We start from the raw sequence: 26,536 nt of genomic DNA on the forward strand, positions 1-26,536 counted from the left end.
TCAGGCAGTTATCAACAGTCATGTAGGGGAGGGCAGATGGTATTTGTCAGACTTAAAGTCATATAGGAACAGCATTTTCATTTTGTTACTTTGTTATAGGGTTAGAATGATAATTATTGGATTGTCATTTAAAGCTGCTGTTTTCTGTTGGTAGGAACACACAAGTGCCATTATTTCTTCGACAAGTTTGACATGTTTTGCCTTCTATCTTTTGACAATGCTATCATCAGTGCACTTAAATTGTTCTTTCCAATGCATAATTATTGCCGTCAAAAATTTCTGTCAAAATCACGTCAGCTTAGTTTTGTACTCAAGTTTATAATTCAAAGTCAAGAATTTGGTAGGAGATTTGTAAATTTCTGTATCAGCATTTATTTCATATAGCACATGCTCCTGATGCAAATATTAAATAAGTAGAAAATAAATAGAAGATTGATAACTTGAAAATCTGACGATAGTGTGAGAATTCGTTATAAGGACATAGAATGTATGCTGTCAACTTGTAAAAATGTATTTTCTTGAGCAATTGGGGCCAAGAATTTCAATGTTAACCATTGTGATTAAAAGTTATAGTACATTGCCAAGATGAAAATTTATTTCAGCATTCTTAATAAGGACATTAAGATGTAATGTCAGGTCATATAGGAATATTTTTTCCTGAAGAATGAGTGCCAAAAAATAAATCATTGTAGCAGAAAATCATAACGGTACATTGCAAGATGAAAATTTCTCCAGCATTCTTAATAAGGATATTAAAATGTAATGTCAGGTCATAACAATATATTTTCTTGAAGAATGAGTGCCAAACATAAATCATCGTAGCAGAAAGTTACAACAGTACATTGTCAAGATGGAAATTTACTCAAGCATTCTTAATAATAAGGACATTAAAATGTAATGTCAGGTCATAACAATATTTTTTCTTGAAGAATGAGTGCCGAAAAATAAATCATTGTAGCAGAAAGTTATAACGGTACATTTTCAATATGAAAATTTACTTCAGTATTCTTAATAAAGACATTAAAATGTAATGTCAGGTCATAGGAATATTTTGAGTGCCAAAAAATAAATTGTTGGAGCATAAAGTTATAACCGCACATTGCCAAGATGAAAATTTACTCCAGCATTCTTAATAAGGTAAGTATTTCTCCTAAGGTGATAAAGAAGGATATTGCTTCCCGAGGGGTGAGAGTTATAAATTTGTCGATTGCAGTACGGAAGCAATAAAGCTGTGATTGGATGATGAACAGTTTAATTACTCCATTACCCGGTGAAAAGTCACCAGATAGTATCGTAGCGCCGCTCCCTGACATTTAATGCGGCACTACAGCGGGGAAGTCTACCGTGGCCGTCTGCATCCCCCTGGGGGTTCATCAACGACAGCCGTAAATTTGGAAAGGTTTATTGCGCCGTTCGGGGGATTCCTCTTCACTCTCATGTCAAGGGCGTGTCTGCTACGGTTCGATGGGAACAGCAATGAGAAAATTTACCCTATTCTGTGCGAAGCGCTCGTCTTTATAGTCTAGTATTAAGCTATTTATGGTAACATGAATTATGGTTGTTCTGCAAGAATTGTAAGATTTACTTGTATAATTGTAGATCATTATGATATGTCGATAATGTCATCCACTTTTTTTAGACATTTGGAGTTCATTGTTGTGTGATTAGTTGGGAGCGCAGTTATTTGACATTTGTGAGATACACAATCATAAACCTTTAGATAATAAATTATTCATAAACCTGTTATTTGGGATTGGTTAAAAAGTTTGTAGCACTCACGTACACTGCTACTTGAGTAGGAAAAGAGGAGAGATTACAATCAGTGTTCCTCTACTTAAACATCTTTACAAATTGTGCTTCAATGGTTGTAATATTTTGCAGAAAACTGCAGTTTTATGAACTGCCAGGAGGCTGTCCGGATAAAGCTAGCATTTATTGATTATGGAAAGTCTTCTCGGAAGGACAAATCCCCAGCTATAAATTAGAGAAATTCCATATTGGAGCTCGGAGGGTTGAAAAGTGTAGTATAATACCCAAGATGAGTGTATCCAAGGCTTGGGTAATGTGGTCGTAATTTTGAGGGAATTGTGCTCAGGCATTTTGTCGTAAATTTTTCCTTGAGTTGCGTCTCTTGAGTACTGTAGAGAGAAAAGAATAGTGGAGATATTCATCTTCAGGGACTGTAAACTGCAGAAGACCCACTTCCAACGTCGATGTGCACCTAGATTTTTAGCTGTGTCTCTAGAGTAGACGGTAGAATAGAAGACACATAAAACTTTGTCTTAAGTAGTATCAGTACTTTATTATACGTGTAGTATAATCTTTGGGAGATAAACAATGTAGAAGCCCCCCCTCCCAACATTGATGTGCATTGAGACCTTTGCAAACAAGTCTTATGTGTTGCAGATTTATATTAAGTATGTTTACTTGAGTTGTCTCTAGAGTAGAGAGTGAAAAATAGTAGATTCTGAAACATTCATCTGTAGCTCTTAAACTACAGAATCCCCCCCTCCCAGGGCCATAATTTTTGTTGTTAATTCACACATAGCTGCATGTAGGAACAGGAAAGGGAATTCTCTGTATGTGTTCCTTTGATATATGGTTTCACACATTGTTAACAACATTCTGGCATTTTTCATCATTTGCCCACAGGGCAAGCTGTTCAAGCTGTCAGTAGGCCATGTGCTGTAAGGTACACAGGCATATATGATACTGCAAACATAACATTGTAGAGTACAGGTTCAAAATACCAAAGAATGTACTGGTACTGTATCTAGCTACAGCTACATGTACACTTAGGTTAATTTATTTTATTTTTTACTAAGATATGCCATTGAGCAGAGATTGAAATTTAGCTCTGGACAAAAACAAAAACATTGTATTGGCACTGAAATCAGGGCAAATTATAAATCATTCAAATTAATTATAGTCTATTCTTTTAAAAGATTTTATCATAATTGCTATAAAAGATTTCTATCTCTTCTTTGCATTTATTGTATTATCCCATGTATAGGTGAGGGATACATAATATTTTGATATCTTCATGGAAGTACTCAAGAACAGATATTGAAGATCTTGCAGCTGGTCATCCTACTGTATGATCCCAGATTCTTGTCCGTGATTGGTCAGATAAATACCTTCCAATGATTATGCTCAAGTCCCTTCCCTAACCAATCTCTAAGCATATCCTACGGTAGCATAAGATAGTATCAAAAGCTGCCAGAGGAGTGAAGTTGTCCTAGGAGTGTGTTTTGCTACCACTATTGGCTGACTTTGGCCAGCTATACTCCTTAGCCAGCTTTGATATCTTATGCCACTGGTAAATCTGCCTGCAGATTATCCCGAACTTCCACTCAGAAAAAGGGGCCACCATTTCGGCTTGGCACAGGTGCAGGAGCTAATGAGAAATAAGACCAAATTTGGCGTTTCCAACACCTAGAGACTGATTCCCCATCTCTTTAGGTAATGAAAAGCGTGGTGGGTTCTCTTGGGCCGGGTCTTTTACCATCCGGGCAGAATGAAGTAACAGGAATGATGAGGAATTGGCAATTAAGGAGAAAGCGACCCCCTGCCTCATTTGTTAGCTTATTGCACCACAGCTTAAAATTCATTTGCTGCCTTCCCCCTAGGAAAGAACATTTGTCTTACACGTATATTGTCGTATGGAGTCTTTTGGGAGAAGGAAAATATGACTATGTATGGGTGATGGTGCAAAGCCTTACTCAATATAAGGCTGGGAAATTTTCTCATTTTCAATTCCTTAGCAAATGAGCACACTTTGTTATGTACAAAAAATTGTAATATTACGTGTTGTGTAATGTATGTTGTATTTGGAAGAATAGTGAATTGTAGTATACTCAATACTGTATCAAAATTACTGTACTTAATTTTGTGTGTCAATAGTTGTAAAATCCCTGTACCCTTGCTGTGTCAATTAAGTTCTATATCTAGCTATGGAGAAGAGATAAAGGAACATCAATCCGGTGGATGTCAGGAGAGGAGTAATGTACCAGATCAAGCAGTGAAGAATTAGCAATTACAGTAACTTTAACCCCTGCATTGTAGACCAGATAAGTGCTGTGCTTTGTGAGTTGTGTGTTGCACTTTCGCTGTGGTAATGAACCCATACATCTTCTGGGGAAGTTCATGTCCCACCCGTGACTGCCTGATGAGCCGGAGAAAGTCTCAAGCAATTTGTGTTTGTATTTGTTAAAGGTGTGAACAACTCAAGGGCCCTGGAAGGTTTGCCACATTATGCATGAAACATGAAACATACGAGGGTAGTACGCAACAAGCTGGTTCAGGGATTAAACTGCACATGCACAACAAGATGTGGAGAAGTTCATGCTCCACTTGTCTCAAGCAATTTGTGTTTGTTTTTGTTAGAGGTGTGAACAACTCAAGCGCCTTGAAAGGTTTGCCACATTATGCACGAAACAGGAAACATACTAGGGTAGTACACAACAAGCTGGTTCAAGAATTAAAATGCACATGCACAACATGATGCATTATATTGACATCGGTGAAGACCCCTAAGTTGTAAACGCTTCTTGGCAAGACCATGCTCATTACATATCCAGATATATTTTTCCTTATGTCTCATCAGGTTCCTTCAGCTTTGACCTGTTACCCACAACAGGCTATTAGGCAAGCAAGCCTCCGGGCATCATTTGGACATACTTTTCTAAAAGATAACAAGAAATAGGACGCACTAGATGCCCTTACACTAGGGAGAAGATCCTCTGGCAAGCATGAAATTCTGATTGAACAGGGATGCTACTAAGTCATTTGCGGTCAGTCTTCTATTGTGTCCTCTCTGACAGTAATTTTGCACCTCAGGATACCAAGAATGCACCATTCTAACTTAAAATTCTAGAAAAAACACTGTGCCATGGAAGGTGGATGCCACTAGACCACCTAGTCGTACCTGTATTGTTTACCGTGACTCACCAAGAAATTTGGATCCCCTATGATATAATCACCAAATTTTTGTACATGTATTACTAACTGACATTATAACAATAATACAGCGCCTTTATTCCATTACTAATAAGGGGTAGTCTTTTACAATTCAGGTATAAAAATCGGTATTGGTACAACCTCTTGCACATATCTTGACTTTCATAGTCTATATTTCTCAACTAAACATAACCAGATAAAAACAAACATTATGATAAATTGTTTTTACTGCGATGAGATGGAACACTTCTACTGAAGATATTGATTGATTTGGTTCTGTCCATCAACATGTAAATCAACCTGAACGATGTGTGTAATGTTATTCCCTGTAAGTAAATTGGACGTGCACGAACAGTAGTGATATAGCATGGTTGATTGTACACAGGATCAAAGGTGTTGGGTTCAATCCCCACTGCTAGGATCGTACTTGAGTTGGTGAGCCTGATTGAAGAGTTCCAGTACACCATCCATTTTAGAAAGATTTGCCAGCAAATGCAGCAGGGACATTTCACAATGAATTTCTTGTAGTGGTTTTTATCCAGAGGAATCTTAAAAACATTTCAACCTTTTAGATTGAGATGTATTCACTTGGATAAAAAGGGGATTTCTAAGGGACCTTAGTAATATTGGGAAAGAAATACAAGGAAAAGGAAAACGGAGAAGACAAAAATTAACTTGGAGGCACATGCTACAGGAGGACCATGGCCAATTGGGGTTTACCCTGAAGGAAGCAGAAACCCTTGCCCAAAACTGCCCTGAATGGAGACTGCTTGCTGCCCAATGTGTCACTAGACACGGGAGGATCTAAGTTGAAGTAATATGGAGGGGTCCCTGGTCTGGGCACTTGGGCAGGCAAGGCCTAGGGTTTTTGCAGCCAAATCCTGGGTGATTCTGCAATGTAGGTCAACTGTTACTAATCCTTCCCTATAGGAAGGTGCGAATGCTCCATCTATCTCTTATCAATCAACTATCTAGTACCATTTTATGGGAGGAACATCTTGTCAATCAATGCAAATGAAGTAACCGACCCATTCTGGTTTAGATATGGCCGGCGATTACTTTCTTGCACAACTGTGAAAAATGGAAATAATCCCATATGTTTTGGCCTTTTGACTCCTGACCCGCCTTATGACCAATTTTTTTATAGTCAAATTGTACAATGACGATCAATCTTAAATGGTAGAACTCGACGTTGAAAGGAATAATCTCTTAAAGGAGGAAGCAGACTGGCTCAGTGTTTACTTGAATGTGTTTTTGAGGCTTTTACATGTACAATGTATGTCTTTCTAGTATTGGTTGTTCATGTTTTTTTCCCCAAATTGGAGGGGAATTCAAAAAGAAAAAAATACCGAACACCAGAATCTTAAGACATATTGTCGTCATCTTGTTATGCAGATGTTCATGATTCTCTTCCTTCACCTATGCCTATCCTCTATATATTGTAGCTCTAGTAACATTTTTTTAGGTCTTCTTAAGTGCACTATGCATCTATGCATCCTTAACATAGTTTATGAATGTAAGCTGTAAGTGTAAAAGATATCAATAAGGATTCTCTGAAGCAGGCTTTATGTCTGATCAGAGATTAGAAGGGGAGTCATCTTTCCAAAGAGGAGTTAGATTTTCTTATTTGTGTTCAACTTGATAGCATTGTAAAGCTTGGGTATAGTACTAGTAGTAGTGTGAAACTTCTATACACGTTTTATGTCCACTATAGATTTGCTGTTACAAGACTATTAGTATTCTTAGACTTCTTACACAATCTTTAGTCTGAAAGTACATACTGTTACTGAGTCAGCATTCAAAAAATGATCCTTGATTTGCAAGCAGGACTTTAAGGATTTCACATGTAGGAAAACTTAATAGCCGTCGTAAATTCAGGCTATGTTGCTGATACATAATGGCTTACATGTGTGTATGCCTACATATTAACAAGCAGAGATACCAGCATGTGGGCCAGAACTACCACCTACATATATGCAGGTTAGTGCAGATAATATTGAGTTATGCTGGTATTTATGTCTTTCTGTGCCTACATTTGTATATCTTACCTGCAAACATTTCTGCAGTGGTTTTAAGAGGTCACAGCGTGGTGAACTGAGAATCACTGTGAATAGTTCCCCATTTGCAGTATTTTGTATACAACATAAATGCCAGTATTTGAAACTTCACAATCTCTGTTTCAGGTCTCCATCCCCAATATCTTAACTTCATGACACAAAATGGATGAAAATGTATTTTCCTAGGCTTAAAATGATGGATTTAACATAGCAAATGAGCAAGATGAGCTCCCAAACAGAGTGTGGGACGGAAATAAAATTTAAAGCTGCAAACAGCCAACGTCTGCAGTGATTTCAAGTTCACATTGAAGAGGTCACAGCATAAATGGTAAACAGGAAATCATTGTGGATACTGTATTTTGTATCCAAAAGAAATGCCAGTATTTAAAACTCCACAGCGTCTGTTGGTTGGTGTCCTTTCTGTGACCCCCTGTAGGATTAGCGTGTAAGCCGTAGATGTAACAGTTCTCTGCCTCAATTTCCTACGCCGTGCATCACTCCCATTGTTGCATCCTAAAGCGACGTGCGGCATGGATATGGCGAGCCATGAAACGTCAGTTCCCAAACAAGCGAGCACCCTTCATTCGGCGTGGAACATAAATCTCGTCAAACGTCGTATCCAACATGGCTGCAGATCTTCAAATCAAATGTCAAACAGTCGTAAACCAGAATTCAACACTACGTCTACGCACTTACGATAGCAGACTCGCTGATAAGGCTTGATAGGTCCTTGTGCAATCGCTTGTTCATTAACAGGACTCATAGACATCTAAGAAATACTGTAGAGGCTTGGAGTTTGTCAGTTAAGTTTTTTTTTTTTCAGACTTCAAAATGTGCCCAACTTTTCAAACAGAATTTTGTGTTATCTTCTACCCCCTTTCAGGAAAATTTTACCAGTCAATACAGTAATGTGATGAATATGTATTATTAAAAACCTAACCATTAGGCAGACATGATGTTGATATTTGTGTGGACCTTTATGTTGTTACCCCACTTGAGTGGTAGTAATCTTTATGTCTTAAGAGTTCGAGTAAGACTGATATGTCCTTAAAGTTTAAAGAAGAAGCCTTGTTTGCATGTAACAAGCAATGTTGTCACCAGGTACATGTACATGTATGTCACCGATTTAAAAGGCACAAAGGAAAAAAAAATTGGATTGAAAAATTCGGTTATGACTCATTTGTGCAATGTAATTATGAGTAGATTTTCTCGGTGATTTGTGTGAAGACACAAAAGCTCTGTTGTAATGGAATTGTATTGACCTAATTCTCAACCAGTTTGAACAAAATATGCACCTTTTTGATTTTCTTTGAAGGAATCAGTACCTTCAGTTCTTATATATAAATTGCTCGAATGCACCGACCAGAAGAGCTATTACCCCCCGCTTGTGGCGCAGTCCGACCATGCAGGCTAACAAGCAAACACATCTGCTTCCACGCCGATTCCCTGACATTTAAAGGCGGACAAATCACGTACGATTTACGGTCATCGGACATGGACAAACGCATTTTCATATATTGCGGCGGTAGATTTATGGGCCGGGCTGGTTTGAAACAACAATTGGCGTATTGATTGCATTGGACGGACAAGATCTGAATGTTGATTCGCCGATCACCGCTCGTGGCATACTCTTCATCTTCCTTTCTGTCACTGAGTCACCGTTCTAATAGCCCGGCACATGTACATATATGGTAATAGTCCCGTCGGCGTGACCCGCACCTAACATAAGTACGACTAGTGATGAGAAAGTCTCTGGCCTTTCCAGACGCATCTGAAAGATTCAGGAGATAACTTGGCATGATTTGGCATTTTTCGGTAATAGGAAAATTGTTTCAACTCCATAATAGGCAGATAGGCAAATGGGTATAGATGATCTGCCAGTATTGTGCCGTCAATATCAGAGGAATTTTCCGAGAAAGGTCACCTTGTCGTAGCTCTGGATATTGGCCTGGGCTCCGAATGTGCCTGACTGGACTAAGTTATCAGGCACAAAGACATGAAGAATTTAGGAAATGAAGTATTTGCCATCAGCTACCAATACTAGAAAATGTGGAATATTTAAGGCACATGCATGTTTGTTATATACTTCCATTTCTTTTGGTTGTGCATGTGTAGATCTGTATCAACTAAATTTCTTTTCATTCAGGACAAAAAAGTTGTGAATTTCATAATTTTAACAAAGACGTGCCTCTATCCTGAGATGGGAATATGCTTGTTGGCACGGAGAAAACTTTCACCCCCTTCATCCAATAAATCTGAGCTTTGTGACATGTATTTGTTTTCATAAGCATAAAATGACAGTGAAGTTCAACATTCCTTTCCGTAATTCTGACAGAATCAAATTTTCCCCTTTCCATTGTAATTCTCCAACCATGGTTATTTCCTTCCAAGACCTGCAAAAGATTCCCCTGCCCCCCAACAACTTCTCTGAGTGGATGGACAAAAATTTAAATTAAAGCTGGATACAACTGGTCTTGATCCTAATAATGAAGAAAAATGAACACAAATTCCCTTGTTGCCTTGTTGATTTATGCTGACTAAAGGCCAACAAATCAATGTTAGTAGATAATACATAGCATCCTTGTAGGTGGTGTAGGAATTGTTCCGGTAACGGTAGGTCTAAGACTGATGTGAACAGCATTACTCTTTGTAGACACGATTACTTCTAGTCTCTCTGTGCCAATTTCTTAAAAGCACACCATGCTAAGGGAATTACCTGCGGGTGGTGCAACAATGCCTTCCAAGTAATTGCAGTAACTAGAAATCAAAGATGTGATTTATAAGTTACGGAGGAAACTTTTAAGTGCAAACATATGATAATCAGTAATTGGCCCACATGTTGATTGTATCCACACTAGGCCATGTCAGGGTGATAAGCTATATTTTGGAGGTGAATGACGATATCATAAAACCCTAGCAGTGGGAACAGTCCTTAGTGCTTGAAAAAGATAGCAGAAGGTCTTCTGAACTGTTGGAGGTTAACCATAAAAAACTATATGTTATCTATTTATTTAATGCCAATCTGTTAAAATTATTCATGGACATAAATTGCTAAGCCTTATTTGATGTCTTTGGGTCAAAATATAACTCACCCTTACTTGTACACAGTGTACAATGTACATGTACATGTATATTTTGTGCCTGTGCTTTTGTTACCAAAAATGTGTGTCATCTTACTTCTTAGAGATATTGCAATATTGAAGAAAGGGCAGGGACTCTGATCAGGATGCCAATAGTGTGTTTGAGTGGACGTCCATTTCTGAATCCTAAGTTTCAGGTCAATCCATCGATCTAAAGTGACATGAATCAAAGTATAAAAGTTCAGACTGTCTTCTTATCTTCAGATTACTAACTAAAGGTAGCTGCTATTAGACATCAAATTTGTATTGGTTATGGGGAGGCAGCAGCATGAAGATTAAGCATTTTTTGGGACACCTTCAGCCTAAGCCGTTTTTCAAGATTTCAAGGGTGGAGGAGGTCAGAGGTCTTGCCTTCTTAATAGTACCCAAAAAATACAATTCAACATTCCATAATGACTTTCAAAGTAGTCAACATAATATCAGTCCATCTTCTCATAGTCCATAGTTACATGATTTCTCATCAAGCCATGTTCCTAAAAGAAATGACTTAAGGTACCTTCTTCAAGTTCTCCCTTTTTTCAGTTTTAATTTCCAAATATCTTTCAATGTAAGGATTCCAATTCTGGATCTCTACCGGCAGAATGGCCGATTCTGTCAGTGGATATCCAGATCAGGTTTTCTGCATCCATAACGATCTCTACGGACAGAGTCATTGACTATGCCAGAGTGCAATCTCTACCAACATGTACATTCTTTGGGACGGTTCTGCAATGCAAATGGTGACCTCTGCAGTTACAGGTAGTTTTGTACATGCAAGGCCTGTTCCGAAGATGGGAAAATAAAAGCTTTGGCTGCGAAAAGCTAACTGCAAACTGCAGTATCAGCACTTCCACTAACGTACCCGGTAGTTAGCGTCTGCATGGGAGGATTTGCCCAATATCAATTTTATAGCCATTCATGGGTTTTGTATGCAGGAGATGCACCCTTCAGTGCTGCAAGCAAGCATTTTTAGGGATCTGTCCTATCCAATAGATCGTATTCCATAGATTTACTGTACTTACGTAGCGGTAGAGGCAACCTCCCACTAGCAATCAAACCGCTAGAAGCTAATGGAGGATACAGAGTGTGTTCTGCAATGCTGAGACGATCAAACGGCAGAGTGTGAACTTTTATTCTTCCGTAGTCTTCTGAGAGCCATTAAAGATGGTTGCCTTCTTGGAAGGGGAAAGATGTGTGATGGTGATTACTGATGGCTACAGTTTATATTGACTGTTATCTTGCAAGGGCACAAGTTTGGTGCAGGTAGACATTAAAAATACCTGCAGCTGCATGCACAAAGAATGACTAGTATGAATGTTAGTAAGAATTAAACATGGCTGTGCGAGTTACAGCATACTGTAGAAGGGGACATATTTGTAGGGAGATAGTTTTGCGGTAGGGAAGAAAAAGAGTGTTCATGGTGGTTTTGAGTTAGTGATTGAAACCAGAAGGGAGACAAAATACAGAACAAAAAGTTTCCAGTGGTTTCTAGGTCACAGTGAAGGGGTCACCGTAAAAATCAAGATTTAAAACCCTAGCTAACATTTCCTCTTTCACAGTAGCTGGACCCAGACAGACAGACAGACAGTTGCCCATTCTGGCAGCAGCAGCTGTTAAAGACCTTGTTATACAGCTTGTCTGTGCTTGTATCTCTATTTGTATCTGGAAATTACAACATCTTCGGTACACGGGGAGTGCACAGTGTCTGAGTATTGGCTAGGGCAGACTGGCTCCAGTCTGGCTAGCCAGTGTCTAGACAACAGTAGGTCAAAGGTCAGTAGGTAGCGTCCTGACCAATTCATTACATAGAAGTAGGACTGCGCTTTGTCTATTTGTGTTCGGAGGTGGCCATACATTTCATTCATGGTTAGAAGTACTATTGTACATTTTTAAGTATATTCAATTGCTTTCAATAAATGGACAGTGAAAAAACTGCTATTCCTGTTTTTAGTTGACTTTACTTGTCATAATACTACATTACTAGCCTGCAACAAGTCTGTTAGTGGTAGGAGAAAGTGCAGTTTCCATGCATGCACATTATGCATGATTGTACTTATAAGGTTCCCTTGCTGTGATTTGATCTATGTACAGCAATGGAATTTGCCCTTTATGTCATGAAATGACTGTACATAGGTCCTTGTATAACAACAGCCAAACATTGCCTCTGTCCTTGGTGCTGATCAGTTAAATTTTTGAATGGTACCAGTTTGTAAAAAAAAAAAGATTTATCTATAAATATGTTCAAATAAAGTTGAATGACTCCTTGCCCTTTGCAAAGCAGTAACATTACTTTGTAAACTCGGCTGGAAGCAAGTTGTGAAAGTCATAAGAAGTCCCTCTTGCACAGGCTTTTTACAAAAACTGGAATGAGGCCAGAAATGCCTTATCTGTGACTGAACATGTTTCATTTCACTGTTAGGCTATGAAAGCCAAAACTTCAGGAGATCTAATGCTATATACATATGTATGTATAGCCTTTTCATGTACAAGTGTTGCTTAGTTACATGTAATGTGGTTTCTTGTTGAGAAATAAAAGCAAAGTGTACAAAATCTCCCTTCTTTGAACAATAATAGTGCTTTTCTGGGTGCTACATGCTGGAACAAGCTTAGTTAATTCCCAGTTTGTTATATCCCCTGCTACTTAGTCTGTATTTATCATTGTCAATAGAGAATTGGGTAATTTCAATTCTTTTAGTGCCCAAACTCCCCTGCCAAATTTACTCCCCTGCCACAAGTTCGGAGAAGGTGAAATCAGTAACTCCGATATCCTAAAAATGTCAAGGTTTTTCTGATCGATATGATTGCGCATTTTTCATTGATCACTTCTTACTTGATCAATTCTATGGCTCAGCTTGAAATGTAAAAACAGGAAATCAACGATCTCATACCCATGACATATTTAGAATTTTGTGCATTTTCGTAATGCCATCGCTGTAGCCACATATGATCCTCCCATCCCTTCCTTTCTTCCCTCATTGAACTGCTATCTACATGTACCTCCTATAAGGGGCAGTGCTCGGAAAACCCACTAGCACACTTGCGAACACAACCACATTCTGCTTGGCGCAACTAGATTTTGAACCCAGGTAGCACAGTGCGCAACCTGAAATTTTGCAGTTAGGACACCACCTTTCCCCCATCTATATGCTTATTTCTTGATATTAGATCTTAAACATTAAGTAGTTACATGTAATAGGAAGAAAAGATAATAGTTAAGTAGCTGATTTGGAAAAAGTAATAACTTGAAAGTGGGGCAACCCGAAATGTTGATTGCACAACCTGGCTTTTGACTCAGGTGGCCTCCTGTGCAACCTGGCTGAAAAAATGATTTGGAGCACTGAGGGGGTTATTCATTGAGAATTGCATATCAGTTGTCCATTAAGTATAGTACACCACTTTAAGGATGGGAGTATCTTCCTTTGAGGCTACAGTATCAGAAAACAATGTTATCGAGCCAAAAATTGCAATGTTTCTATAGTTTAGGACCTCAACTACCCACATACCAAAAATTTATACAAATCTATGAAAATTATCTTGAGTTTTTGTATAAACACACAAACACAACACGAAACAGTACCCAGTCGGAGGTCAACAATCTTCCCTGAGATGGATGTATAAAAGGTAGGTTTGCAACAACTGCACTTGCAGGATTCGGACTTATAAATTAATAACTACAGTATATTATGCCTAACTGCACTTTCCACTTTAAGTTAAAGGTTAAGTTGTATGCATGCAGCCTGCCTTGGATAGGAAAGTTCCACTACCCCAGATATTAGCATGCAGACTGACATCTGCCTAAGCTTCTTACTCCTAATCGTGTTTTCCCTTTGTTTGGGCATAATGCGGAAGGTCAGGTTCGGCATAATCAAATAAATACCGGATAATTGCTCAACATGATTTCCGAAACGCGGGGCAGGGGGCCAAATGGTCCGTCAAAGTGGCTCATATAGCAGCACGGAAAGCTGGCTTTTATTTTTATAACAGTCCCCTGGTCATTAGTTAGAGAAGTCAAATCTTTATGATTACAGCTGTGTACATAGTGGAGAGCTGTGCTTGGAGATAGAAAGAACTGAACAATGGCTAATTTATGACCCTGGAGACTTGGGTTCATTGCTGACATATGTACCATATGGATATGCCGGGATTGGGTATCTAGGGGGCTGAAAATACGGGATGTTTTACGGTATGCTTGCCGAAGAGATGGGCGCATCGGTGGTGGGTGTTTCTCGGGTGCTTCGTTATTATCTGTGGGATAGCACATTGTCAGGTCGCAGTTTGGATACGCCCGTGAAATTGATGGCACGGTAGAGGAGTGTTCTCCTGCATTCTGATGCCCTGCAAGGATGAGAAGTTTGCGTGTTCTGGATACGATATGAAGTCTTCTGTAGGGCTTGTTTTTGGTCTCTGATTGCATCAGATGGCCGTGACTCATGGCTTCTAGTGTTGTCCTGGAGTCACTTCTGGTGAAGTACTGATGAAAGAAAGAAGAGATATTTTGCAGCAGCACTTTCCTTATAACAGCTTTTTGTCTTGTTTGTTTATGATTATTTCTAGACTCAAGTGTCAAAATTTGCAAAGTATTTTTGAACTCAATCATTTATACAGTAATATACCTGTACTGGGAAACAGTACACATCCCTAATCCTGTCCTATATTGCTGTCATAGTTATTGCCTTCCCAGAGCAAAATACCTGTCTATTGCTTTCTCCTTGGTGCTGAACAGCTATCCACCTTGTATTTCAAAAGTCTGTTTGATGTTTGTCAGATATCAGTATCCACAAAACTGTAGAAATAACCACATGTTTGCTAGAAAGTCCTTCACTGTTGATAGAATTTGTTCTGAAAAGCAATTTAGTTTTACCAAATAGATACAGAAAAAAACACTTAAAAGTTGGTAAAGTATCTATTTTCATCTTGTTCCCTTGCCCTGTGGTTCCCCATTGTGGTAGAAAACTTTGGATAGATCTGATCTCTTACATTTATGTACATGTTTTTACCAGCATGCCTTATCAGATCATTTGCACTCTGACGTCTGCTATCTCTCCCTATCCTGTTGTAAAAGATCTCTTGCACTATGAATGATGTCACTCTGCTATCTTTCCATATCCTGTCCATCAAGGTAGCGTGGTAAAAGATCTCCCTCTCCTTCCACGTATTTAAGAAATTGATCCTAAGATCACTCCAAGATGCTGCTATCTTTCCATATCCTGTCAATCAAGGTAGTATGGTAAAAGATCTCCCTCTCCCTCCACGTATTTAAGAAATTGATCCTAAGATCACTCCAAGATGCTGCTATCTTTCCATATCCTGTCAATCAAGGTAGTATGGTAAAAGATCTCCCTCTCCGTCCACGTATTCAAGAAATTGATCCTAAGATGACTCCAAGATTCTACCACCATTTACTCAAGGTCGTGTGTAATCTCCGAATAAATCTGTCACCCATCCTGTACATCAAAGGTATCAGATGCGATAACTGTCCTCCTGTCGAGTCATCGTAAAGTGCTTGATCTTTCCTCGGGCTCTCTCGCGAGCCGCCTATCAGGCCACTTCCAATTGGCATAATGAAGGACCGGGTCGTAAAACTTCAAAGCCGAGGTGATAGTGCAGGTAGTGAGGAATGGATAGCGGGTGCACTTGAGGGCTTGACACCCACGTAAGGTGAACATGTATGAAGGGCCTCAAACTTGAGGAAGTTTCTATAAGTTTTTGCCACAATCCCCCCCGCAGGATAATGTGGCAACATACTTTTGAGGACAAATGCGTCATTCTGTGGTCTACTAGCCATATTGTAGAAATTTAGTCTTTGGCTGTAGCATTATCAATGCAGCATAAGCATTTTCACAACTAATTCGATTCACTCTGACTTTCCTTTGAGTGTCCCTCTCCACTTACCTCTGACAGAACTTTTCAGCACACACTTTGATCCATCCTGAAACATGTGTACTGTTTAGAGTGTTGCAAAGGAACATTTTGCCTAAGAATAATATTTAGAAGGATTCTGATTCACTCTGACTTAAAATATCTAATGTCAGAATTTGATATCTCATTTTTTCTGGAAGAGATAATGTTTGGAAGGCTTATGATTCACTTCAAATTGATACCACCTTTATCTTTTTTTGACAAAATTTGTCAGCATACCTGTATCCATACTGGAACATGAGTGCCTTCCAAAGAGCCATTTTCTGGGAAGAATTATGTTTGAGACATTTTGGACAAAATTTGTCAGTATACATTGATTCATGCAACATGTGCAATATAGTGAGTCCTACAAAGGGATTATTTATAGTGATGTGGGAGAAAGTCACGCTGAGCGTCCATTCCTCCTCGTATGTCTTAATAATTTATTACATCACCTTCAAAGCACAGCTCTGCCAAGGAAGGATATGATATATAATGTGGCTATCTTTATTTATGAGGGGGTGCTTTTAACTTATGCCTCATGTCCATTACTCAGTGCAAGAATAAAGAAAAAACTTGTTAAGATTCAATACCAGATAGCGCTGAAAGAAACCTGCAAAGGCAGCGTTTGAGAGTGTTTTGGGCAAGAGGGTGTGCCCTTTGCTATTGCTTTATATTGCTTTGTGCATAATTATGTATATTGTTATGGAAAAATAGAAATGTAATTTCCAACATGAAAATTGGACTAATCCAAATTTTCGACTGAACAGCTCCAGTGGTTGTTAAGGATTTAACAACCCACTGCTTCTGTAGATAGTACATGTGACTCAGTGAGCAGTGGATCATAAGTTGCAGGAAGTCTATGGCCCCCACTGTCTCTGCTAAGGGATGGTTTTAAGGCCCTGATATATAGATGGCTACAAAAATGTACTTTAATACAAAAATGTCTGGATCTGTGTCCAGGATTATATATCATGTTTTTTTTGTGCTTGGCAACTTTCATCCTTAAATACCAGACAGTGCTGTTAACTATAGTGACTGTAAAATCCTCACATATTTGCAGCGGTTTTATTTTTACAGTGACCTCTCCATCGTAATTCATGACATTACAAACATATATTTCCAACGTGTTGCTATTGAACTACAAAATAATCATCATCATAACTAAACTACAAAATATGTTTCAACTAGCACCACGAAAACTGTTTTATCCTTCTACTACAAAATGAAGTCCCTGTAAAAGTGAATGAATTTTCAGTATATGATACATGCACAGTCACATTTCACTAGGTCTCTTAAGACATGCCAGTTACAATATCTTTCCCTATCGGCATTCTCCACAGTTTCTGACACTTCTCTCCCACTGATATAACCGTATCTGACAGGCCGTTATTGCCTAGAAAGCTGCATGACCATGCGTATCACATTTGGCCTTTTCCTGATCCCTTCAAGTAGTAGCCACAACTGCATTTGGTCCTTCCCCCTGACCTAAAATGTATGTGCAACACCCTTCCCTTTCAGAAGACTGTACGTAGCGTGTGTGCAGTGTTTGTGACCGTACGGGACCAGACTTGTTTGTTTTCCATTTCTCCGCCTGACCTGTCTGGATGACCTAAATCCTGTTGTCCCCAGCGACGGGGGATTACAGTAATCAGGAAACCCCGTCCCGGGCCTTTAATTGTGTTATGCTTCTTTAATGAGGCCTGGGATGAACCAGCAGTTCCTACATCCGCCGATGAGTAGGCCCGTCACTCAAGGAAAAGCGATATCATCTCTTCATGAAAACGGATGCTACGATAACCAAATGTAAATGCTGTAAATTCATTTAAGTTAGTAGTACAATGATAAGGAAAAGTTTGCAGTGGCATTGAGTTCATGATTGAAAAATCTTGTGTTTCCGTTTACTCGACCTTTCGTAGCAAAAACCTGGCAACCCTAAGCCCTTTTTTTGGGTCGACCCTGTTTAAGGGACGTAAAATTCTCAATCTGATATTTGAATGGGTAGTAGAATCTTTTCCCAACATTTTCACCCCACTTCTGATGCAATAGAAACAGTATTACATGTATAACTATAAGCAGACCTACCAAACTGTATGTCTGATCCCCTTATAAAAGTTAATGTTGACACCCTATTATGCTGACTGCTAAATCTAAAAAAGAAAAGAAAAAGAATCCCTGACTACAGACCCTGATCTTTTAGAAACACAATCAGATAAGAAAGATCAATTGATTTTCCTGGGCTTTAAAACGTCTGCAGTAATGCAATGGAAGACAAGACTATACACACATATTTTCAGGAAGTCGCAAGGTCACTGCAAAATCTTCAAACTAAAAAAAAGAATGCAGCAAAAATGTCAAATTCTACGGAATGCAGATACCAGTAGCTTGATCAGGAGATCAGAAAGTAGGGGAAAGGTAACGGTTGTGGTAATGAATTTCTTGTGCATTCCTAGAACAGCTTGATGGAGTTATAACATGTATGACTCAGCAGAGTGTTGTGACTCATGCAGATTTGTCTTGTCGGTGTGGGCACATCGTTTTGACAGACTAATTATTCTTTCAAGTCAAATTATGGAAAATCATGTCCGTGGGATGACATTATTAGGAACAAATTGTGTTAACTTTGATGATACAATGTGACCATTTTGCTGCTGATGCAACATGTATGACCAGTGTGGGTAGAAAATGGAGACTCAGAATATGCTTAAGGAATAAATCTGTTTTTCCCCCAGTAACTTGTTCTACGGAAAAGTGAATGTTTTTGTACCCATGCTTAGTACACGTTCTTTATCTAGAGCTTGCCACTTAAACCTTTAGGAAGGCGTGGCAGTAAATGGCCTTATGTGTTGTTAGTCAAACCTGTACAGTGACAATCTTTACAGGTACACAAGGTCCGACCACCTGGCCAATTTGAACACTTTTTGGCGATCTCTAAGTGATCTTCCTACCACGAATGCTAGGCAGTAATTTGACTGTAATTTGTACTATTTCTACATTAATTTTGTAAATACTTAGAAGTCTTAGTAAGTACTAACAGAACAACACAACAGTCCTTATGGATTTCCTATCAAAATTCATGTCCAAAGTTGAAGGAAAAGAGGCACAGTCAAGCCAGAGGTGTCAATGTTCCTCTGGTTTTGATGAGTGGCAGGGGAAATAATTTGGGAAGACTGGTAGGTCAGCCAGCACAGTGGCAAGGTCAGTGGATGAAAGTCACCTCCCCTGACTCCAGGCCGAGTGACACCGTATCCCCGACTAAACATTAAGGCTTCCCCTGAGGCTCGTTCTGTTCCAGCTAGGGTTCTCATCAAGTTTTGATGGCTGTCAGGGCCGTAATGTTGTCATGTAAATCAGGGGAAAAAATGCTTGGGGACTTCAAGGTCAGGGTGCAGGTAGAAGGGAAGAGAGGCTTGCAAAACAAAATGTTCTTTTGAGAATCAAAGAAAGGAAACATTATTGGAACACAATTGTATGGAAACATGATGATTATCCACTCTTAGCTTCTGAAAAGAATGTTTTTTTTAAGCTGTAGGGTCAGGTTTTAAATGCGGACTGTGTTTTCTGCCATCATTGAAGGTATTTGATTTGATTACCTTGCGACAGTAGTAAAGCTCTAGGAGTTCGATTACCAAAGGGTTTATCTTGTTTGCAAACATCTTTGTTCATTGATTTTAATAGTTTAGTTTGATGTTATCAGGAAATATTGTATTTTGCTGGCATTTGTCAATTTTGTGGCACAAACACTTTGAATAACTTGTAAATGAAACTTTATTAAATGAAATATGTATAAACAATTTTTGGTTCTCTTGTTTTGCTTTTAAAGCAAAACTGCAGTTTTCAAATTTAGTATGTGGCTTGTATAGGAGACCATTGAACTGTTGCCATAGCCAACTTGTAGTCACTCTCGATCTGGATAAGGCTAAATTGTTATGGGATACTTTATTCAAATAACAGTTATGAAATGATATTCTATCGCCAAGCACAAGGTCAAAAAGACGTAGCTTGGCTGAGTTGACGATGAAAATTAATGATGAAATAAATTCTGCACCTAGCACGGTAATGACTACCGGTATTGCACATTGCTTCATTTGTCGACATGTTATGAACTTGAAATACGATTCCGCGAGAGGACCGTAACTTACTTTGTACCCCCTGACCTTGTGGTAGAGGTCAAAATAATTCGTGCAATGATTACATTCGATAACATGTGCATGAACTGCAAAAGGAGAAATGTTTGTGGCAATGTTGCCATGGTATGGATTTGTTTTCGATTTTGTATGAAAATTAGAAAACCTGATGATTTGTAAGCAACCTTGCCAGCAAAATGCTCAACAGTACTTGACATGTAATGTTTTAAATTACCATTTGTACAGACAAGTTTAGAATATAGCAATATTACTGTACATTCGGGGAAGTTTGCAGCACCAAACTTTTGGCACAGTGAAAATCAGTATTTTTGCAATATCTTTGAGTTTACAGTTTAAACAACTACAGAAACAGAGAATACAGAGCATATGAGTAATGAATTCACGGTGAAGGTAAGTGTTGTAAAAATTTACAGCGCTTACCGATCTCACTGATAAGCATATACATGTATTTCTACTGATAACTGCCTATTTAGATATGCATGATTGTCTTATTCGGTCTTGGCGTACACAAGAGTTTTTGACCTTCACAGACTTTAAAGGTCATTTTCATCAGAAAAATCCATGCACATATCCCAGCCATAAGGACCTCATTTCTTGAATACGAAAATGTCTTTAAGCATTGCCCTACGCTGCCTTCTTGGCCCCAAATATCTCATCTTCAACAAGGGGGGAAGGGTGCTAAGGGATCAATGAGTCGTTCAGGCGCATTTCACACCCAGCGCAAGAGATCCCCTGCCTGATAAAACACAATCCTACCAGCCTGACAGTGCTGTATTATGTACTGTATATAGGCAATGTGTCTGTCCCTGTCGGTGGTGCTGAATGTGCTGTAACTGTTAACAACAATGAAGCAGGTCATTTGGAGCGCATAACAGCCACTTTTACCAGGCTATCTTCCTAAGCAGACATATCTTCTTTGCCAACCGGGTAGTTATGGCTCATAAATTGCACTTCAAAGCAAGCCTTTAACATGTAAAGAAGTTGGAGGTAAGCCAGTGCCATCTCTTTAGAGGCAGGGTCGCATGTGAAAGCTTACGGTGTCATCATCTTGCTTGGCTCCAATCTATGCCTGAAAGGGGATATGGTCTCGCCATACATCTCTAAGGAAGTTGCCATCTTTTCACATCAGTTCTGGCTTGATAGTTATTTTTATCTGTGCTTGATTTAAGTAAAAGTAAAGGGAGTTCCATAGCTCTTTTGCAGTGTCAGTGGGCTGTTTATCTGCTGTATCTAGGGCATGTTATGCAAAGGCGGAGCCCATCCCTCTCTTGCCACATAGTTTTGCCTCCCCTACTGATTTCAAGGACCCATTTTACACCTTGGTAGAGTGAGAAAGTCTTATAAAGTACAGTTCCCAATGACACAACATCTAACCAGAAGTGTCAGGAAAGAAACCTGTAACCTCTCGATCTAGAATCTTCTAGCCATTCGATGCCACAAGAGCTTGATTTATTGGATGTGTGTATTTAATTTGTATCTTTATTACTGTTCTGTAAGGTCATCTATGGCAATTTTTCCTTGGTGTAAACAAGTATCTACTTCTGAAGGCATCTTAAACAGCAAAGTCCTATGACCTCCTTCTAATGTGTGTATTTGTATCTTTATTATTATTCTGTAAGTTTATCTATGGAAATTTTTCTGTGACCTTCTTCTAATGTGTGTATTGAATTTTGTATCTTTATTACTGTTGTGTGAGGCCATATATGGCAATTTTTTCTTGGTGTAAACATCTGTCTATTTCTGATGGCATCTTTAACAACAAAGCCCTATGACCTCCTCCTAATGACTTGTATGCTGAGTCTGCTGTTATCTCCTGTGAGGGAGGGAAAATCCCAATTTACACAAGGTCATCCCGAAGGAATCTGATCATCTCAGTCTGTAACTGAAGCCTTTAAACTGGCATCATCCCTAAACGTGTCTTCCCCCTCGGTGTGATTAGGTGATGCGTGGAATCCTACCCACTAATCCCCCCTGATAAGCTGTGTGAAAATGGTGAAATGATTGTCCCTGGGCCAATTGATGTTCACGGCGCTGTGACACTGATGTTGGAAATGCTTAATCAAGATTACCTACAGAAGCTGTATATGCAGCTTCGGGTCGCCAAGAGACGTGCTTCCGTCTCAGTGATAGGCGAGGGGATCTGTTTTGGCAGATTAATTTCATACTCAGATCCACGTATCTAGGGGATTCTGCATGCTGTATCTACTGTATTACATGCACCATGAGTTTAACTTTAAATATCAATAACTGCCGTTAACCTTCAATGGCCTTTAAGTGTGATGTTTAACAGATATGTAGTGTAGGAATATATTACGTGTTGGTTACATTTTGACATCGGTCCTCCACACATATTCTCTTTCTGCTTCATGTGTTTTTATTTCCAACTGTTTTTTAAACACTTCAGAATGTTTTGATAGTCATGATCAACAGTTCGGTTCTACCTGGAAAGAATACCATACAGTAGAATTTCGAACTTGTTGCTTTTACTAAGTACTTCATCTTACTCAGTTTGCATTAAACAATGCTTACAGTCGGATTAAGCAAAGGTTAGGTGTGACAGGTTGTTCAGTGTATTCGATATAACCGGCTGCTGCTATGCCCATGCCTGCCTTTTTCTTTTACTCCAAAGGGCAGTTATACCGGTTATGTGTATTTAAAACATGTAGAGATAAAGAAATAGCAAATGTCCTACAATAAACATTTGTGTTGTCTCCTATTTTCCCCCGATTGGTACCCAGTTATAAAGAACTGCACAATCTAAGTCTAGCAGAACTGTATTAGAAGTTGTATAAAGGACCAGACAACTTGATTTATTCAACCTTATCTTCTTCGTACTATCTTCAAACTGGAGGGAGATGGGCCACATTTGTTCCCATAAACGACAAATGTTGAATAATTCTGAACCCCCGGCTATGACTAGGTATGTCCATATTTCAACACTTTTCCTCTGGGCGTAATGATAACCCAGTAATAAAACAGGCCATAACGTTCCAGTGTCACACGGTCATCATCCGCCGATGACGCGACTTTCGCCGGTCACCCCTCAACCCCTCCGGCAACACACCGATTCCTGATATGTAAAAATAGACCTACGTGTCGAAGCAATCTTTGTCAAAGATCTCCAAAAAGATATAGAAAGTCGTGAAACATGGCTGGAGTACTAAATACAACATGGCCTGAAGTCTTGCAAACTTTAAAACTGATAAAATGTGGAAAGGCAGTCTTCTGAGAACAAAGGCGTTGCTCCTTTTTTTACGGGTCAGCAAACCTGATGAAGGAAAGGCTTGCATTTTTAAAGGACCCTTGAGGGGAGGCTCCTTTCAGAGTTATGACACTTCATATTTGTCATTTATATACAATAATATCGATTGAGGCACATGTACACTTTCTTTTCCTAAATCCTTTTCTTTTCATTGAGTATCGGTTACAGCTACATAGTTTTAAAAGACCTGCTATGATGAAATGGGTATAAAAACATTAACAAACATGTATCAAGCTATTTGTAACATACCAAGTCAAAAATTCACATTATTTCAGAATCATAACATATAAACTAACCTAGCAGTGCAACAGTGTTGTAAGCTTGTGTACAATCTTGTGGCATGTTTAGATATGATTGTATTAGGTACCATTTTTTATTTGTATTTGTATCCATTGAATATTTGATGGTACAGGAGATACTTGAACAGGCAATACAAACATGCAGAAATTGAAATCTGACAGCTTCATTCGGCAGAGCAACTTTCTGCCTCCCCTTTACAGTGATATTGTCAACACTGTCGTCAGCACCCCTGGGCCAAAGAGCAGTAATTAAAACATCAGAATGATTTTCGATAGCTGCTATCATTGCCATTGATTCCTCTGACACCCCTTACTGACAACCCTCTTCCTCCTCTCCACAGGCAACCATCGGAATAGATTTTCTTTCAAAGACGATGTATTTGGAAGATCGAACGGTGAGTACCGAACGCTTTGATTGGTGGCTTGACACATTTTGCTTGGTCAGACATTAAGAATGCTCATTTGTCAGGTATCAGCCCTATACTAACAGAATGGTGTCAGACATGAACAATGTTGCTGAACGGATTGCGACCGTATAATCACTGGTAACCTAGACATGACATTCTCATGTAGCAACGTTCTACCATCAAAGGACAGCATCATTTTCTGGCTTTAAAAAATCAATTACTCTTCAACTGACACTGATTGATCACTTGAAATTGTCCAACCTGAGGCAAGCTGTAGAGCTTGATGTGATGAATGAAAAGCTAATGTACAAAAATGTACATAAATGTGCTTTTTTGTACCCATAGAAAATGAAAATTCAGTGTGAAGTACACATTTATTGTTAGCTGTTTGTTTGGTCATGTAAAATCTTTTTAACATGTAACAAATGAAAAGTAAAGGCCTTTAAGATATTGGCATCCCTCGCAAACTATTGTAGTTGAAGATATGGATGAATATAGTTCTCGTTAGTACTGTAAATGCATTTAAGTTAGCGGGGATTTAATTTCGCGGTAGCAGGAAAAAACTTTTTTTGCTGTGGTTTTAAAGTTCACAGTAGCACTATGCACTGTAGTCTCTTACTGCCATGGAAAAAGGTTCGCGGTGGTTTTAAGTTTGGGGTGAAGCGGCCACCACGAAAAATTACATGCATTTACAGTAATACTGTGAAATTCATTAAATTCTGTGAATATAGTGAAAGTCCCTTTCCCCAAAGTTGACCAGCTATAGGTAGGAACAAGTAACTGTGTTGCAGTGGCCGCCACTGTAGTGTGTGATTTACCCGGTGATTCCCCCACAGTACAGTGATTGTAAATCAGCCCCCTGCACTGATCAAACATAAAAGCCTACCGAGTAAATGTGAGCCTAATTCTCCATCCACTGACCCTAGCGGTCTCAAGCCCATACTACGTAATCATCCCACACTAAGAATAGCTATTTCATTTTGTGCCGGGAATTTACGTCCAGATTTCGGGAGAAATTACCTCGTTTGCAGTAAAGTTTGGAATCCTCGTGTTTGTTAAGGCCACTTTAGAAGCAAGAAAGTAGCAACGTCAAGATTTGTAGCTTATAAAACCATAAAACTTGCAACTGTATGGGGTAGAGGGGTCAGGCCATTTTCACAGTTAAAGTGGGAATTTACGAAAGTACAACTTTATGAATCTTAAACCGTGATTTGTTTAGAATAACACTGAATCCTTAAGTTTGACTTTGTGGACAAATAAGACGTCAAGGGAAGAATGTCTTCAAGTTGCAATTTTGTTTCTCCTTGCCTACTTTTCCGATCCAGTCCTTCAAATCATATTAGCCATTTTATGTTAACTTGTAAGTGAACATGAATGTTTTACGAGAGAATGGACACTGTTTATAGTAGAGTTGTGATCCCTTGTCAGTACAGGCCATAAGAAACGTGTTGATTAGATTGAGTTTTATGCTCGAATTGCTAGTACAGCACTCGTTTATTTTGTTTTAGTACTTGTATCTGTCTTTCTCATCAAGAGAAGGATTAGTGTATAGGGTATAGTTCAGTAGATGTTCACTATGAGTTATACATGTACATGTTAAATTGTAGCCATTTATGATAGTGTTATTGTTAAAGTTTATGTTACTAGAAACTTTGTTGCATTTAATTACTCAATCTTTTTTCTGCTGCTTAAACCAATGTGCAGCCATGACATATTCTCAGTAAAAGGGCTCATTGCAAGCTGTTGAAAAAACACCATAGGGCTTGAAATGGGAGTGACAGGTAATAGTAAGAGTTCGAAGGTGGTAAAAGTAGCCACTTATCAGACATGAAGCTATTCCAGGTCATGAGGTCAATGGAAGAGGCTACTTGTTCACAGAGAGGCATTGTTTTTTTTATTCTGTTTGCGTTTTAGCAGTTACATATTTTCCAGGGCTAGTCACGTTCACCGCATAGTGACAGCAATTAGTAATCAATGCACACAATGTCATGTAATTAAAACATTGATATCACCATTTGTGATTTAGAATTAAACAAGACACACAAGAAACTAATGAAAGCTTATTCTTATCCATTTTCCTTGCTCCACATATAAGATAGGTTTATGTATTCTAGGGACAATAAATTCTATCCACAAATGTGGCTTCTCAAAATTTTTAAGGATGAAAAATATACTTTTTGCTCCTTTAGTCTTGATGAATACCTAGGACTTTTATCCGATGCGTACACTTGTACAACTCTTCAAAATTCTGGAAGTTGCCATGTAAAGCATTGGCATGAAAACTTTTTGCCCCAAGTTCTAGTACTACACAATGAATGTGTTTCCATGTTCTATGTACAAAAAAGAAAATGTAGACATGTTAATGAATTCCGGGGACATTATAAAAT

At 38.8% G+C, this 26,536-nt stretch overlaps 1 protein-coding gene across 1 annotated transcript in view; it reads left to right on the plus strand.

The window, feature by feature from the left end:
* Positions 1-26,536, plus strand: part of LOC118427347 (ras-related protein Rab-6A) — a gene marked incomplete in the record, with an annotated part of 76,096 nt that overhangs the window by 28,242 nt on the left and 21,318 nt on the right. The window contains 1 exon segment of the mRNA XM_035837087.1: positions 24,084-24,137. Coding sequence (XP_035692980.1) covers positions 24,084-24,137 — 54 coding nt within the window.

The sequence above is a fragment of the Branchiostoma floridae genome, chromosome 12, assembly GCF_000003815.2.
Source record: "Branchiostoma floridae strain S238N-H82 chromosome 12, Bfl_VNyyK, whole genome shotgun sequence".
NCBI lineage: Eukaryota > Metazoa > Chordata > Leptocardii > Amphioxiformes > Branchiostomatidae > Branchiostoma > Branchiostoma floridae.